Source organism: Alosa sapidissima, chromosome 21, assembly GCF_018492685.1.
Source record: "Alosa sapidissima isolate fAloSap1 chromosome 21, fAloSap1.pri, whole genome shotgun sequence".
NCBI lineage: Eukaryota > Metazoa > Chordata > Actinopteri > Clupeiformes > Clupeidae > Alosa > Alosa sapidissima.
In genome coordinates, this window is record NC_055977.1 from 11,878,868 (window position 1) to 11,895,211 (window position 16,344).

General features: G+C 44.0%; 1 protein-coding gene across 4 annotated transcripts in view; it reads right to left on the reverse strand.

The window, feature by feature from the left end:
• Nucleotides 1–825: 825 nt before the first annotated feature.
• Nucleotides 826–16,344, reverse strand: part of arhgef1a (Rho guanine nucleotide exchange factor (GEF) 1a) — a 42,399-nt gene continuing 26,880 nt past the window's right edge. For 3 of the 4 annotated variants that reach the window (XM_042076822.1, XM_042076823.1, XM_042076825.1), the window contains 20 exons: nucleotides 15,391–15,458; nucleotides 14,943–15,006; nucleotides 14,308–14,440; nucleotides 13,524–13,633; nucleotides 13,076–13,219; nucleotides 12,464–12,714; nucleotides 11,959–12,084; nucleotides 10,790–10,907; nucleotides 9,942–10,190; nucleotides 9,622–9,698; nucleotides 9,175–9,350; nucleotides 7,483–7,550; nucleotides 7,035–7,223; nucleotides 6,169–6,267; nucleotides 5,892–5,941; nucleotides 5,303–5,350; nucleotides 5,142–5,192; nucleotides 4,181–4,498; nucleotides 3,661–3,835; nucleotides 826–2,250 (listed from right to left, as the gene is read on the reverse strand). In XM_042076822.1, the coding sequence (XP_041932756.1) occupies nucleotides 2,186–2,250; nucleotides 3,661–3,835; nucleotides 4,181–4,498; nucleotides 5,142–5,192; nucleotides 5,303–5,350; nucleotides 5,892–5,941; nucleotides 6,169–6,267; nucleotides 7,035–7,223; nucleotides 7,483–7,550; nucleotides 9,175–9,350; nucleotides 9,622–9,698; nucleotides 9,942–10,190; nucleotides 10,790–10,907; nucleotides 11,959–12,084; nucleotides 12,464–12,714; nucleotides 13,076–13,219; nucleotides 13,524–13,633; nucleotides 14,308–14,440; nucleotides 14,943–15,006; nucleotides 15,391–15,458 (2,579 nt within the window). In that variant the 3' untranslated portion in view covers nucleotides 826–2,185. The remainder of the gene's footprint in view (nucleotides 2,251–3,660; nucleotides 3,836–4,180; nucleotides 4,499–5,141; nucleotides 5,193–5,302; nucleotides 5,351–5,891; nucleotides 5,942–6,168; nucleotides 6,268–7,034; nucleotides 7,224–7,482; nucleotides 7,551–9,174; nucleotides 9,351–9,621; nucleotides 9,699–9,941; nucleotides 10,191–10,789; nucleotides 10,908–11,958; nucleotides 12,085–12,463; nucleotides 12,715–13,075; nucleotides 13,220–13,523; nucleotides 13,634–14,307; nucleotides 14,441–14,942; nucleotides 15,007–15,390; nucleotides 15,459–16,344) is intronic. The other variant, XM_042076824.1, reaches the window with a different exon arrangement.

Below are 16,344 nucleotides of genomic sequence, written 5' to 3' on the forward strand. Positions count from 1 at the left end.
ATACTGTAATGGTATACTGTTTCAGATTTTCTCATGTCACAATTGTACATCTTATGTGCCTACGGATATAATTTGTTTCCATGGCCCTTTCTTAGGTTTTAGTTTTTTTTACAAACGTAAATGTATATAGGAAAGAGAAAGAGAGAGAGGATGGGAGAGAAACATACATATTATCATATTGTGTGAGATCCTGTGTGTACTTGTACTGTATATGAGAGAGTGAGAGAGATGGAGTGTGTGTGTGTATGATTGCGAATGCCGATTCTGCCACTCAGGAGATATTAATACCTGTCTCTTGGCTGACATTGTAGTGGGATTACACTTTGTGCTGAGAACAGGCTCTGTAGCACTGACGGATACCCCCTATCTCCTCACAGCAGCAACCCCCGAATCAGCCTCGATGCACAGCTTGCCCAGCCAACGCGCTCGTGTAAGTCTGACACAATTTTAATACACTCTCTTCTGACACAGTAACAGACTTTGGATATATTTGTCCCTCCCCAAACTGTGATTATGGGATGGATAAGTAGAGATACCAAAAAGCAGTAGAATTGGAACTCAAACTGAAGAGTAGGACACTTCATATTTGGTATTAATTGCTGAAAGTACTTAACAGGCTATTGTAAATGTATGTATACTACGTGGTAATGAATACCATGATAGATGATACAGCCTATTAAAGTACTTTCAGAATTGCATAGCGGTCCTGTTGTATTAAGTTGTCTGACAGCACAGGTTGGCAAAGCACACAGAACTCAAAATAGAAAGGACACCAATTTCAGCACACAACACCCCATCTATTACTCTATGATGAGTCATAGCAGCAAGACTTAAATTCTTTAATCATTCCTGAATGACAACAGTATCTTAATCATTCTGCAACCACACAGAGACAACATCATATATAATTTGCCATGGCAGTCACATAAAAGGCAGGAGGACACAAGGCTTCTGTGGTTGGGCTGAGTGGCACAGATAGAAATATGGCACAAGCATCAAATGTAGTCATATAATAATTAAGAAAAACACATTCAGAGATTGTGAAAAGAGTTATCTTACAAAAGGAACTGATTCATGTCTGACTCATCTGCACTGATTCATGTGCAGGCCACTGGTTAAGAGGAGGCTATAATTCTTTTTACAATAAATCCTTTCATTTCACACACTTTCATTTTCACATAATTGAGCATATTGGAAAGTAGTCCCTGAAGAGCTGCGAACAGCCCAATCTGACCCTTTGCTTTACCTGTTTAAGAGCATAACTGACCTCTGAACAGCCTCTAGTCACGAGGCGTTGCTCTGTTTTTCAGTCATTGTAAGTTTATCATTTATGGCTTTCCTCCCATAGAGAGTTTTGTGGAAAGGAACGGGAGATTTTTTTCTAACCGAAGTGGCTGAGTAATAATAAATAAATTAAATCAACAATGCAATCAATTTCTAAAACAATAACATCTCCCAAATCACATCACGTGCATATTACTTCAGAAATCAAGAGCTGATTAGGAATGTAAGTGTGTGTGTGTGTGTGTGTATGTGTGTGTGTGTCTGTGTGTGTGCATGCTTATGAAGTAGTCTCTGAAAGTATATTTACAGTACAATATCTTCGTGCAACATCAAAGAGCCCTACAAACCTACTTGGATCAGTGCATTTCAGCCAGACTGTTACTCTATGGTCAGCTCATATAGCTACAGTCTCTCAGCACTACACTAATCCAAACTTAGCAAGTAGTAGAAGTAGAAGTAACTGAAATGCTAGAGTTCATGAAATGATTTTGTCTCTTTTTTTCCATTGTTGAAAGCACTGCAATGCATTTCTAGGACATCAGGCCTTAAATTCCAGGAAAAGGCTGCCTGGAAATCCAGCTTGCAAAAGTCCATCACTATCACACTTCCTGCTTTGGTACGTATCTTCTCATTGGTCCATGAATGTTTGCAGTCATATGATGCAAATATCAAAAGTAAGGTCTTTATACGCATATTTTTTGTCACATATTGCCACTGATCATCAACTGTAGAGCGAAAAGTAAAATAAAATACAAGGATCACAGAGTGGATATATTGGATAACTTAATAAAGTGGATAAAATGCTTCTTTGCAGAGCCCAGAGGAACACTGACACTTATTTCAGAGTTCTACAGTCTGTCCGTTTCTCTGGGCTATTCTGGAATGTTCTTGAATGTTCTCATTAGCAGTGAGACACCTCCAGGTCGCGGTGTTCCGCTGCTTCCTCCTCTGGAATGTCTTGCAGATCTGAAAAAAAAAAAAAACAATGGCAAATCATCAATAAGGACATCTGAACAACCAGTTATGTGAACTAAATAACACCATATTATTAATCAATAATGACAACATGTAAAAACTGTCGTGTGGAACCCTGTAATATGCTGTCTTAAGGGACTACAATCACATAAATAAACTAGCTGAATTGGAACTGAGCTGAATAAACAGAACAGGGATAATTTTAGGTCTAGTTTGTGCCTTAGTGTGGGGCCATTAGTGTGTGTGCTGACATAAATAGTGACAGTGGAGGGGGGGAAGGAGCCACAGTAACCTGATGGCTTAAAGTCAAGCATCTGCAGGCTTAGACTGCCCAGTGTCAGCTCGCTGTCTCTGGATCCCAAGACCTGCTGTCACAGAAGCTTTTACCTTATTACTAGACTGACAAAGACAGGCGGCTGCCTGTCCTGAAATGCTAACCACCTACACGACCCATGGAGATAGGGAGGAGGAGGAGACGGATAAAGATGAATTTGCGAGGCAGACAAAATGGATGAGGTGTAGCTTGGTGTATCTGAGACAGAAAAAGAGAGATTGTGTGTGTGTGTGTGTGTGTGTGTTAGAACGAGACCGAGTGCCTTTGAAATTTGTGGATGTTTATTGCCTGTTCCTGAAAGTGTGTGTGTGTGTGTGTGTGTGTGTGTGTGTGTGTGTGTGTGTGTGTGTGTGTGTGTGTGTGTGTGTGTGTATGTTGTGCCCACACACTTGTGGGACTGTGCCTGGGAGAGTGTAACTGAGTGCCTGTGTGCATCACACATCTCCTCTCCTGACCACATCGATTAGCGTTACATAACCCAGTGAGTGGGCAGGTATTAGCATTGTGGAGAGGCTAAAGTTTAGCACATCCGAGCTCCACAGCTGCGCTGCGGAGGAAGACCAACTCTTCTCCACTATGGCTCTGTCAGAGGCCAGAGCACAGACTTCCTCCATTGTTAAAGACACTCTCATTAATTTTCACATGTGAATCAAAGGTGCTCGACGGACTAAAAAGAGTAATATCTTTAATGTTTTGGAGCTTTTCTGATAAAGATTAATATAACGTTAGTGTCGATAAAGTGTAGTTTTGCTACTACCATGTGCTGAAGTGTATTTCTTCACAAATTCTACTGACATTTTAGAAGTGATAGGTGGACGTGTGCTCTTTATTTCAGAACATCGAAAATAATAGCTACAGCAAGACAAGGAGAGCCTCCAGATGAATCATAGTAGGTTAAACTACTGGTGCAGATTATAGCAATAAAAGCCCTTGTCAGTGTTCAGTACATACAGTGCATAACAATGACTTATATGTCTTACTTTACAGACGCCTGTTGCCACTTTTTTACCCGTCAAGTGAGAGCTATATTTATACTCTACATTGTAATAAGCACATTGCTCACAGACCTCTTGGGCTCTCTGATCGCGGTGACAACTTCACATCGTCATCGTCATCATCGTCATCAGAGATAATGTCAACGTCACTGCAGCCCTGCAAGCCATCCGATTGGTCCATCGATTCCTGACTGGGTAATTGGGTGTCTGTGTTTGGGTCCGTGTCACTTTCCCTGCGTGTCGGAGCCTGAAAGATGTAGGTCAAATGTGAATGAAGTTGACCTGTGTGTGTGTGACAAATGGGAATTCTGTGCATATAATGTTTTTAACACATAAATGCATAGATGCATAAATCTATCTACTTACAATTCACAAATTTAATATGACATCAAAGAATGTCAGAATGTCAGGAATTACTAGTACAAGTATTATTAAATGCAGCTCTTGCAGATATTCTGTACCATATAAACTTGAAACAATCAATACCACATAAATATTGGATATTGATATATAATTCCGAGTTACACAGAATTACTGCATCTCGACAGCAAAGGTCAGTTGACCCCTGACCTTCTACTCCCTGTCCTCTGACCTGTTGTGAGGCTGCAGTTCCACTGCCGTCCCCCAGGGCGTTGCTGCTGTTGCTGCTCTTGAGCTCCTTCAGCTGCCTCTCCAGGTGGACGCGGTGCTTCTCGCAGTCGCGGAGCCGACCGTCAGCACCCCGCAGTCGCACCAGCTCCTCCTGCAGCAGGCTGTGCTGTCTCTGCAGCAGCGTCAGCTCGCCCACGCCACCGTCCGCGCCCCCGTCCCGCGACAGAGAGCGGACCACGCGCCCGCCAGAGGTCTCGGGGGCCATGGAGGTCTCGCGCAGGTAAAACTCTAAAATGGAGTCCTGCTTGATCACTGCAGCCTGAGAAGGAAGCCAAAGGAAAGTGCTCACTCTTAAAATGAATGTGTTGAAAACCACACAACTTGCGTTGTTTTTAACATATCTCTGTGACCAGATAGGGACAACACAGTTTGTGTTGTTTCCTTTCTTATTTGTTACAGAATATGTGTTGAAAATAATACAACTTGCGTTGAAAGCAACACAACTTGCGTTGTTTTTTAACACATCTCTGTGTCCAGATAGGGACAACACATTGGTTTTAAGAGTGCTCTATGTTTTCTTGTGACTTATACACATAACGTATTGGAGGTCATATTGTGTTGTAAGTATTTACATCAAACAAGAATCACCTTCTTTTAAGATGGACAGAGTATCTTATCAGGGTGTGTTCTATTCACATTATCATTATGATATTTAGGATCAGTCGACGACTTGGTCCTTTATGAATATAGAAGTTCTTCAGCACATTAAAGGCTTGGGTCTTGTAAGATTTAGAAGATTTGAAATATTGAAAAAGGGCTAGAATATTTGTATATTGTATGACTCACCTAGTTTTCTGAACGCCCTGAAGCTACCAACACAGACAAATGACCCTATAAATATTCAGTCTATGAGGCTTTCACCCCGTGGGAGACCAAGCAGTTATTATGGGATGGAAACTGACCTGAAGAGCATGAAGCTGGGTACTTAGATTCACCAACCTCTGGGACACCTCCTACAACAGACACACACGCATACAATCACTTCTCTGTTGGATACAGTTACTCTAGCATCATGAGCAGATATAGGTTAAAGCTTTCTTTTTCACTGTAACCACGACAGTACCTCACTTGGAGTTCTATCCTCCATCTGATTGCCATTGCGGTCCTGTGCCTGTGCACACACACACGCACACACACACACACACACACACACACACACACACATACAGAGAGAGAGAAGCACTAAGTTAAATATTAACAGTGTAATTTGCAACACACAAAACTAAGAAATTGCAAACAGTTAGTGGTACTCCTGACTGTGGTTTGCGGTTTCTGATTTGTGAGCGGACATGCTTGTACAAGTGTGAGACAGCATTTAATGGAAACTTATTCAGGGGGCATCAGGAAACAAGCAAGGTGCTGTTGCCATGGTAACATGTGGGCGATGCTACGAATTATGCCAGAGAATGAGCAATTACCTCACTTAGTTGAACAACAATTATGAAGGTCAAGAAAAATAAATAAAAATATGGCAAGCTGATGGGAACAGATAATAAGCCTTCATCACTGTTATGTGGCATTCCATGTGGAATGCGTCCATGTGGTTTTCAAAGGTGAAAAACAGAAAACTGTGTGTGTGTGTGTGTGTGTGTGTGTGTGTGTGTGTGTGTGTGTGTGTGTGTGCGTGTGTGTGATCGTGTCTTTTCTCTCACATGAGAGGCCGAGGACTCCGGAGCACCATTAATAATCACCTCTTGTCCATCTGATTGAAAGAAAAAAAGATTGAAAGAGAGAAACATGGGGAGACAAGAAGAGAAAGATAAAAGAAAAACTACTGTTAGATCTGTACACTTACAAAAACACAGTGCTACAGAGGCAAACAGGTAACCCACCTCACACTTGTGCATAAATATAAACACATATGCTCACACACACACACACACACACACACACACACACACACACAGCATATCACACTGAATTACTCACTGATAACTAGTCCTCCTGTAAAACTGTGGTGGCCATTGGTGCTGCAGGAAAGAGGCACCTCCATATTCGACCCCAGCAACACCTCAGTCAACTTATCAACTACACAGAGGAAAGAGACCTTGAAAACATCTTCTTTATTTCCTCTCTCTGTCACACACACACATAAAGTGGGATAATCCTCTTTCAGCTATATATGCATGTATGTATCTATCTATTAAATCACAAAAAAATCTATTAAATCTATTTTTGGGATTTCATATTTTTAGGCTATAAGGATTCAACCCACTTCCATTGAATTATGCTAAGTTAGGCTAAAGGTGGGGACTGGGGGTGTGTTATTGCACACACAGAGAGGAGAAGGGTATGTGTCCTGACTATCCTCTTATCTAACTCTGGGGTAGACGGCTAATAAGCTAATTTTCCAAAAGTTTGCGTGTTGCTTTTAAAGGAGAATGCCCATGAGAAGACCTACAAATCTGGACAATGCAGAGGTATTATGTAAATGCTTTCAAATTCCCTGATTTGTGCCCTCCACCTTGAGATGCTATGAGATGAGCTAGGAGAACACTAAGGGTATTTTATTGGCAAAGGGAGGCTTTACAAAGAATTAAATGGCAAACACATATTTATTTCTTTTTTTTTCTTCTTCAGGGAATAAATGTCTTAAAGGTTGGGTTTTTCCTCATTATTTTCATTGTGAAACTACGGTAAAATGCCAAAAAGATCATTTTTGATGCCTCTTTTCACTCTGTGATGGGTACATACATACATATGTATGTAGGCCTATGTGTGCACACATACATGTTGATAAGTATGTGTGTATGTACAGTATGTAAATATATTTGGTGATGCTGTCTGTCTCCTACCTTCATTGATAGCTTCAGTGAGCAGCCCTTCAGCACGGGGGGCCTGGGGCGTGTCCGCTCTGAACAGGTTCCTGCAGTTGGACGGCAGCATGACCTCGTGACCTCCCGTGACCTCAAGGAGGTCAGTGAAGAGCATCACCCGCTCTTGGAGCAGCTCCAGCACCTCGCGGTCCTTCTGCTGGATATCCGCTGGGCAGGACAGAGAAGGACAGAGACATGTGATAAGGAGGGAGGACAGTGGGAAAAGATAAAGAGGACTTATACCAGTCAATGAAAACATCAGTTTTCCCTTTAAATATGGCATCCGTTGATGCATGTAAGACATTTTGTCAATGTAATGATGAAAAGTACTCCCCAACTAAAAACACATTTTACACATTTACATTACATACACATTTTTGTAGACTGTTGTCCTTAAATACATCTTTGGTATTGTCCAGATACTCACCTTTAAGTCTACGCATTAAGGCCTTATCTTCAGTCTCTATCAGAGGGAATTCCTGCCTAGAGGGACATCTGTCAAAACAGATAGGAATTAGTGTGGGAATGTGGGAATATGTGAGTGAGTGTGTGTGTGTGTGTGTGTGTGTTGCATGTGTGTATGAGTGCATCTGAGGATAGGCGTCCAGAGTGAGATGACTGATGTGTTCAGGGCAGGGTTTCCGTTGTCCGGTAATTACCGGACATTGGCCAGAAAAAAAAATGAAATGTCCGACAAAATTAAATCTCTCCGGTCAAATTGTCCGATTGAAATTGGCTAATAATCCCGCCCCGCTAACGCAATCTGAATTTGAGAATAAGCCTTACAATGTAAGCCTATTAAATCAATACGTCCTTTGGCTATGTTTTTAAATGTACAGGCTCTACCGTTTGAAAGCTATTAAACAACACGCATAGCCTATGCTGCATTTCAAATAGGAAGCGCACGCTTAAAACGTCCATGTTAAACAACGAACAAATGAGTGAGGCGGTTCAAACATGGCCAGGCCCAGGCAGACTAGCCTTAAAAGATTTTTCAGAGGCCAGACGCAATGGATGATGATAAATTGGTAACGTCTGAAGCCTCAGACGTCCGGTCAACTCTACCACCACCAGATAAAAAGCATAAGTGTCGGGCATATCTGTCGGAATCATGATGTTGGAAGTGGAGTTGCGGGGTTGCGGCCGCTCCAAGACACTGTCATTCTCCGTGTACACTGGACATGCAACTGTGTTCTGTACCCAAAGCATACAGTAGGCCTATGCTTTCTCTGTCTATGATCTGCAGGGTTAGGGCCTCCTCGACGAGGAGATTGCTGGTCCGCGGATAATTTCCGGCACAATTAAACGGTATCATTGAGCTGCAGACCGAAAGAAAAAGAAACTAAATATTTCCCAGAATAGAAAATATAGTGGTGTGAGTGCTCATTCTTGTGTGTGCGCATCTGTGCAAGTTAAACAGTTGAACCACTGGAGATAACGTGGGTAGCAGCAACAAACAACGTAGCCTTTTTAAAACAATGAACGAAGCGTACTCTTGCTGTCCATGAAAACATAGATACTGGCTAGATCTTGTTAGGCATGTTTACGTAAGTTAGGCTAATGAACATGTTGCATTCTATTCAGCCTGATTATGTCATTCTTTAAGATACATAGCCTGTCTCCAATTTTCCTCAACTTGACTAGGTAATTAAGAAGCGATAATAGGATATTTGACCGGCATATCATCAAAATGTCCAGAAAATGAAACCTCGGGCACCATTTTTTCCTAGCGGAAACTCTGGTTCAGGGAACCCGAGGGTTGTGAACTGTATGAACAGTATGCATTGTGGTTGCCTTAGTATACTCAGTGAAATGAGTAATGTTAGCTTGAGGGCAGGTATATTTACAAAGTAGGTGTTCTGCATAAGTGGATACTGCGCTATGTTGAGTGGCCAAATACCGTACTCAAATGTTTAATACAGAGATTGACGCTTTGGACACGTTGCTTTTTGTAAGAAGCCTGTCCAAGTATCTATGTGACCTATGACACCTTTATGTGAGTGCCACTCTATGACACCTTTATGTGTGTGCGAGTGTGTGTGTGTGTGTGTGTGTGCGCGTGTGTGTGTGTGTGTGTGTGTATGTGTGTGTGTGTGTGCGTGTGTGTGTGTGTTTTTACCTGAGAACAGCTTGCTGTATGTGGCGTATCCAGGTGTTGCGGTCATCTTTGGAGGCGGCGTGAAGCTCATACATTTCTGGGGGGCTGGACTCACTGCTGATGAGGAAGAACCCTCGCTCCTGATTGGCTATGTCCCTCACCAGGAGATTCTGCAAGGAGACAACCGCTGACTTGTCCTGAAATAGACAAAAAGGGGGAGGGGGTTGTGTGATTATAACCCCAGGTGAGATAAAACATTGTTTTTTGGGTGTCTTGGGACGTTTGCGTACAGTCCTGATTTATCTTTGATAGATAAATCAAAGAGAGCTTATGATCACAAGACTGGCAGCGAGACAGTCAGATAGACAGGGAGTGTGTGTGCGTGTGTGTGTGTGTGTGTGTGTGTGTGTGTGTGTGTGTGTGAGAGAGAGAGAGAGAGAGAAAGAGAGAGAGAGAGTTTGTACATACCAGGCAGGGAAAGATGTATCTTTGATCTTTTTCTTGCAGGAACACCAGGATATCTGTCATCAGTAAGACCTGTACATCTACATATACAAACACATATTCAATTAAAAATTATAATTAGTTGATTATGAAAATTATAATTAGTTGATTATTAGTTGATAAGATGATTTTCACAAAACCGAACCCCAACATGACATCTAGACATACACAACCATTCTCCCTCCCACACACACGCATACACACACACACACACACACACACACACACACACACACACACACACACACACACACACACACACACACACACACACACACACACACCTTTGAGCCTGGAGCCGGGGGTTTTCCACAGCAGCGTGCCCTCGTGGATGAGGCGTCGGCGCGACAGCTCGGCAGGCCTGAAGAGGGCGCCAGAGCGCAGCTTGGCCTCGGCGCGGGGGTCTAGCCGGGCCTGGAATTCCTGCAGCCGATGCGTGCGCTCCAGCTCCAGCACTTGCTCGTCCACCGAGCTCAGCAGCTCCCGCAGTGCAGCCAGTGCCTGGGACAGACTCTCCGCCTCCTCGGGGCTCTCTGGGGGACAGATCGTCCGTCAGTCACACACTCAGCACCAGTGTAAGTGTACACACACACACACACACACACACACACACACACACAAACAACACACACACACACACACACACACACACACACATACACACACACACACACTCACACACAAACTCACACAACAACACACATACACACACACACACACACACTCACACACAAACTCACACACAAACATATGCACCCATCGCTGTATGTATGCAATCACACTTACATGCACAACACATACACATACATACAATGCACAATTCACAACACATACTGGTATCCAGATACACACTTCCAGAGCTCGTTCGGTTAATATTAATATAAACGAACACTAGGTCCTCCATATTGTGAAAAGCCAAGCTAATGTTGGCCTCTCCATTAGAAACTGAAGGAAGTCACCATAGAGAGCACTCGAGGAGGCATTTGAGGGGCACAACACTAGCCTATTTAGTACACTACAACCCATCATACTCAAAGCAACAGACAGATATCAATGTGATACTGACAACACAGAGATAGGACAACATTCCACTTTTTTCATTGTTCTTCCTGTTACTATGGTGACTGCTCACCCTTAGTGTTGTCGAGGATACGCTGGACCAGGACAGGGTATTTGGTGATGCGCTGGGTGACCAGGAGGATGCACTCCTGGTAACCATGACGACGCAGGAGAGGACCCCTACCGACTCGCTGTGAAAGAGACAGCCATGAGGTGAGAGTAGGAGGAGGAGGAAAGAGAGAATAAAGAGAGAAAGAGAGAGAGAGAGAGAGAGAGAGAGAGAAAGGTGATTGAGAGAAAGAGCGGAGGAATGTGGAGGGCATGGGGGAGTACATTTCTCGCGGCATACAAGCCAGTCGCAGCAGATTTACAAGCCAGAGGGCAAGACCAGACGTACACTTAGTTGCTTGGAAAACCCATGAACCGGTTAGTGAGTTCATGAATCTTTTCTACATGCGCACAAACACACACACACACACACACACACACACACACACACACACACACACACACACACACACACACACACACAGTGTTGACTTTCCACCCACTCCTCATATATTACTGTCCATTTTATTAACCCACCCACACTTATGCTATCTGTCCTTCCTTCTCTCTCTTTCTCTCTCCTCTCTCTACCTCCCTCCTTTCTCTCTCTCTCTCTCTCTCTGTCACTCACTCCATCTTACTCTCCCATACTCCCTCTTCTCTACACAAACTCATTCCATTCTCTCTCACCCAATCCTGACCCCCCCCCCCCCCCCCACACACACACACCGTGTCTACATCACACCCACACACACACACACACACACACACACACACCGTGTCTACATCACACCCACACACACACACACACACACACACACACACACCGTGTCTACATCACACCCACACACACACACCCACACACACACACACCGTGTCTACAACACACCCACACACCCACACACACCGTGTCTACATCACACCCACACACACACACACACACACACACACACACACACCGTGTCTACATCACACCCAGATGATCCGCTGGTGTATCCGTTGGAAACCAGCGGAAGCTCTTCACCTCCGTCAAAAGGTTAGTGCACACAGTGCATAGTCTATCTCTCTCTTTATTTTTCTCTTTTTTTCTCTGTCTCCCTCTCTCTCTGTCTTTCCACACACACACACACACAGACACACACACACACACACACACACACACACACAGACAGTGTATGTCCCTCTGCCCCTTACCCGTATAAAGTACTGGAGCCTCTTTTCTCGGGCAAACAACTCTTTGTAGCGCTTCACTGCCTTCAGGTGCCGACTGCAGAACTCTGCGTATGTCTTCCTCATCTCATCTGCAGTCTGCCCTGAGAACTGAACACACACACAAACACAAAATATCACATCAAACTGTTACATACTACACCTCTAACATATCAGTGCACAAATTTGTAAAACATAAATATATGACCACACATACTCACATTTATATTTGACCACCTGTTAACCACACTCACTCACACACACACACACACACACTCAGATACACACACACACACACACACACACACTCTCTCAAACACACACACACACACACACGCAGACACACAGACAGACACACACACACATGCACGCACACACACACACTCGCACACACACACACACACACACACTTGCACCCACATGCACCCACACACACCCACACACTTGCACACACACACATAAACACACACACACACACACACACACACACCTGATCGAACAGGATGTCCCCCAGCTGGTGGATGGTGAAGTTGTGCTCGCTGCCTGGCTGCAGGCAGTGGTTGCGGCGCAGGAGCAGCTGGGCCAGAAAGCGGCGGTGCAGGGCCAGCAGGCGGTCCAGGCAGGGGAAGAGCACGTTGACCGTGCCCGGCTCCAGCTGCACCTCCTCCAGCATCCCCCGCCGCAGCACGCCGTCCATGATGCGCAGCGTCCGCAGGTGATGCATCTCCGTCTGGATCAGCTCTGACGTAGTGGGGAGACAGAAGATGGACAAAGTGGTGGAAGAGAGAGAGAGAGAGAAAGAGAGAGAGAGAGAGAGAAAGAGAGAGAGAGGGGTGAGACAGAGAGAAAGGAAGAGATGGAAAGACAGGGTGTTACAGGACATGATGATGTTACTTAAGGTAAACTGTTGATGGATGATAGTCTTCAATTCAGAGTTTTTTCTTTGTGTCTTTAAAGGGCAAATGCACAGACAGGCTATATCTAGATGACAACAGTTAAAGGAACTGTGTGATTTTTGCACTTGTTTCCAATTGAATTGGTCATTTTAAAATGAACTGGGTTTTAATCCTTTGATGATATTAAAGACTGTAGCTTTTCTTACCGTAAATGACATCTTGTCTCTTGATGACATCTTTGCGGTGCGTCTGTAAGTAGGCGGAGTCAACAGCTGTACTCCACGAATCAGCTTCAAAGTCCCGCCCCTCAATCTCCATCTCCTCCAGCATAGACGTGTAATAGGTCTCTCCTGAGAGAGTGGACAAGGCATACATTGTTTGTTTGTCTAATTTGTCTGTTTATGATATAAACAGACACATAAACTTTATGTGGTTCCACTGTGCACAGTATGCTTGTGTGTGATAGTTTTGTGACTTTCATTCTATGTGCAATTTTATATGTGCAGTATCTTTGGAGTTTTCTATGACTATGGAATATGTGGATTTGTGATGAATGGGTATGTATATGTATTTGTTTGTGTACATGTTTGTCCATGTGTGTGTGTGTGTGTATGTGTGTGTGTGCATGTGCATGTGTGTGTGTGTGTGTCTCACCCTCATCATTAAGAGACTCCATAGACATGGTTCTGCTTCTAAAGTTGAGTGAGTCTGTTGACTGAGAGAGAATCCTGCGCAGTCCCAAAGGATAGTCATCATTCATAGTCCTATATACACATGTGTGCACAGACACACATAGCACCACCACGACAGCCATCACCATGCACACAAATACACATCACATACACACACACACACACACACACACACACACACGCATGTCACACATGCACATTCACACCAATGCACACATACACATTACACCAACATACACACAAACGCATGCAAATAGACAAGACAAACAAACAAACAAACAAAAAAAGAACAAAAATCATAGTGAGCAAGCATTGTAGAGACTTATCAAGCACAATAACACAAAAACAAACAAGATATGAAAAAAACTTAACAACACAGTCACAATTGTGCAACAAACACATTACAACACTAAACAACCAAACACAAGCCTGCTGGGGAGTTTGCAACAGTACCACAACAGTGTTACAACATTTGAAAGATATACTAATACTAAGACATCTCTTCCTTTAAACACTAGTGATAATCATATGGAGACACAAGTACAGAGAGGAAGACATACATGCACAGGAAGTAAAAGTAGTAGTTATTGTACACAAAATGCTGAGGACTGCATAGAGCTTATGTGCATCAAGTATGAAACAATATGCAACGAACGTTTGAACGTTACATACCCTTCAGCAACAAAAAAGCTACTGTACTTTAGTGTAATGAAAACCAGCCTATAGCAGAAGAGCCTTTAACTCACCCTGCAATGTTATTGGTGGAGACGCTCTTGGAGATGGAGAGGGTGGAGCGTCCGCGGCGAGAGCCCAGCAGTGATTGGCGGAGGCTGTCGGACGGGTAGATGGCCGAGCTGGGCCGCTCCCTCATCAGGGTACCTGTGGAGGAGAGGACACGGAGGATGGATGGAGAGATGGAGGGACGAGAAACAAAATGGAGGACGGACAGGAACGACACCAATTGAACGAGATGGATAAAAACGGTGGGAGTAGGAAGAGTTGATGGAAGAGGAGGGAACGGAGAGAGAGAGAGAAGGATAAAAGGCGGATGAGAAAGAGGTAGCAGAGAAGAACAAGGTGATGAGGTGAAAAAGAACGGGCATCAGGACTTTCTCAGGACTAATAGTGGACACCATATACAGTCCCCCAAGACTGGGTTCAAACTAGGGGTTTCATCAATTAGTCGACTAATAAAATCAGTAGTCAGTGTCAACTAGTGGAGAGAAAGGCTAAACGCTAAACAGGCTAGACATTCCTATGTATGGGAATGTGTTTGACAAGATCTATTCACCCTTGTTAAGGCAGGTAAATGTAGAGTAGTTGTTTGTGTCTGTGCAAGAGATTTGTCTGTAGAACTCAACAAAATGTGGCAGAGACTTACTCTTGTTGCGCATCGTCACACTCTGATAAGACGAACTGGTCCTTGACAATGCCATCTTCTGTTGCTGTGGCAACGCAGAGGATCAGAGCATGATTGGTTAGATGACAGCAGATCAGTGACACGTTCATGTCTCCTACTTTGACTCACATATTATTCATAGTGGTTTATCATACAAGTTGCAGATCTCTTCAAACTACAGAAGGGAATGGTTTCCTGATCACAGTTTCTGTCTGAAGAATACTCAAGAGGATCAAATCCACTGTGGTGAATCCTATTTATTACAAAAGGGGAAACAGAATCTTATCTCTTAGTCAGCCTTCGTAAAGAGTTCTGTGTTAGTAGCTGGGAGTTAAGTCTTTCCTCAGCACCACCCCCTCTGTTAAAGCCCTTGTCCTATGTTCTATAGACCCCAACAAACCCCACACCTTCCCTCTCACCCCTCTCTTACCCTCTGCTTCATTTTGGCGCAGTTGGGCAGGGTGTCACGGCATCGGTTGTGGATGGTGACATTGCAGGCTGAAAGAAATGGACAAACATGGGTTCACAGTGACTCTATGGAACACGTCCCTATCTTCATGCACTTTTTTATCTGGTCTGTTCTCTCCTCTTGGCTCTACATCAGTCTTTCATAATGCCATAGCGACACTCTCACACACTTTCACTTGCTAACAGGTCTCTCTCTCTCTCTCTCTCTTTCTCTATCTTCCCTCTCAAGCTTTCATAGTCCATTGTTTCAAATCAATTGCACTTCCTGTTTTGGGGGTGATTGAACAGGAAAAGGAATGGGGGCTTACGAGGGGGTTCCCCCGAAGCCCCCTCTTTCCACAACTATCTTTCCCAGCAGCTTAGCAACTCCACCCCCACACATTGAAATACACACACGAACACACACACACACACACACACACACACACACACACACACACACACACAAAGGTGTCTAGGGTCACATACTGTAATTACTAGGACAGGCTTCTTACAAAAAGCAACGTGTCCAAAGCGTCACTCTCTGTATTACAGTAAACATTTGAGTATTTGGCTACGCAACACAGCACAGTATCCACTTATGCAGAACACCTCAGAGTTTCACAACCCTACTGCTTGAGCTTGTTTCATGAACCAATCTGATAACACAGTGTAGATGCTCACTCAACGGAAAGGGTGTGGTGTGTGTGTCCACAACTGTGGTGTGTGGGTGTGTGTGCATATGTGTGCAGGTGGGTGTGTATGTGCGTGTGTTTGTGTGTGTGTGTGTGTGTGTGTGCGCCCAAGTTTGTGACTCAATTCATTCATTAAGGGGCGTAGGCGGTGGTAGTAGCTGGTACACCGTAAGACTTAACTGTAAGTAGTGCAATTAGCTCTGATGATAGCAGCTTGATTTCTTTCACCTGTGCAGTGCACA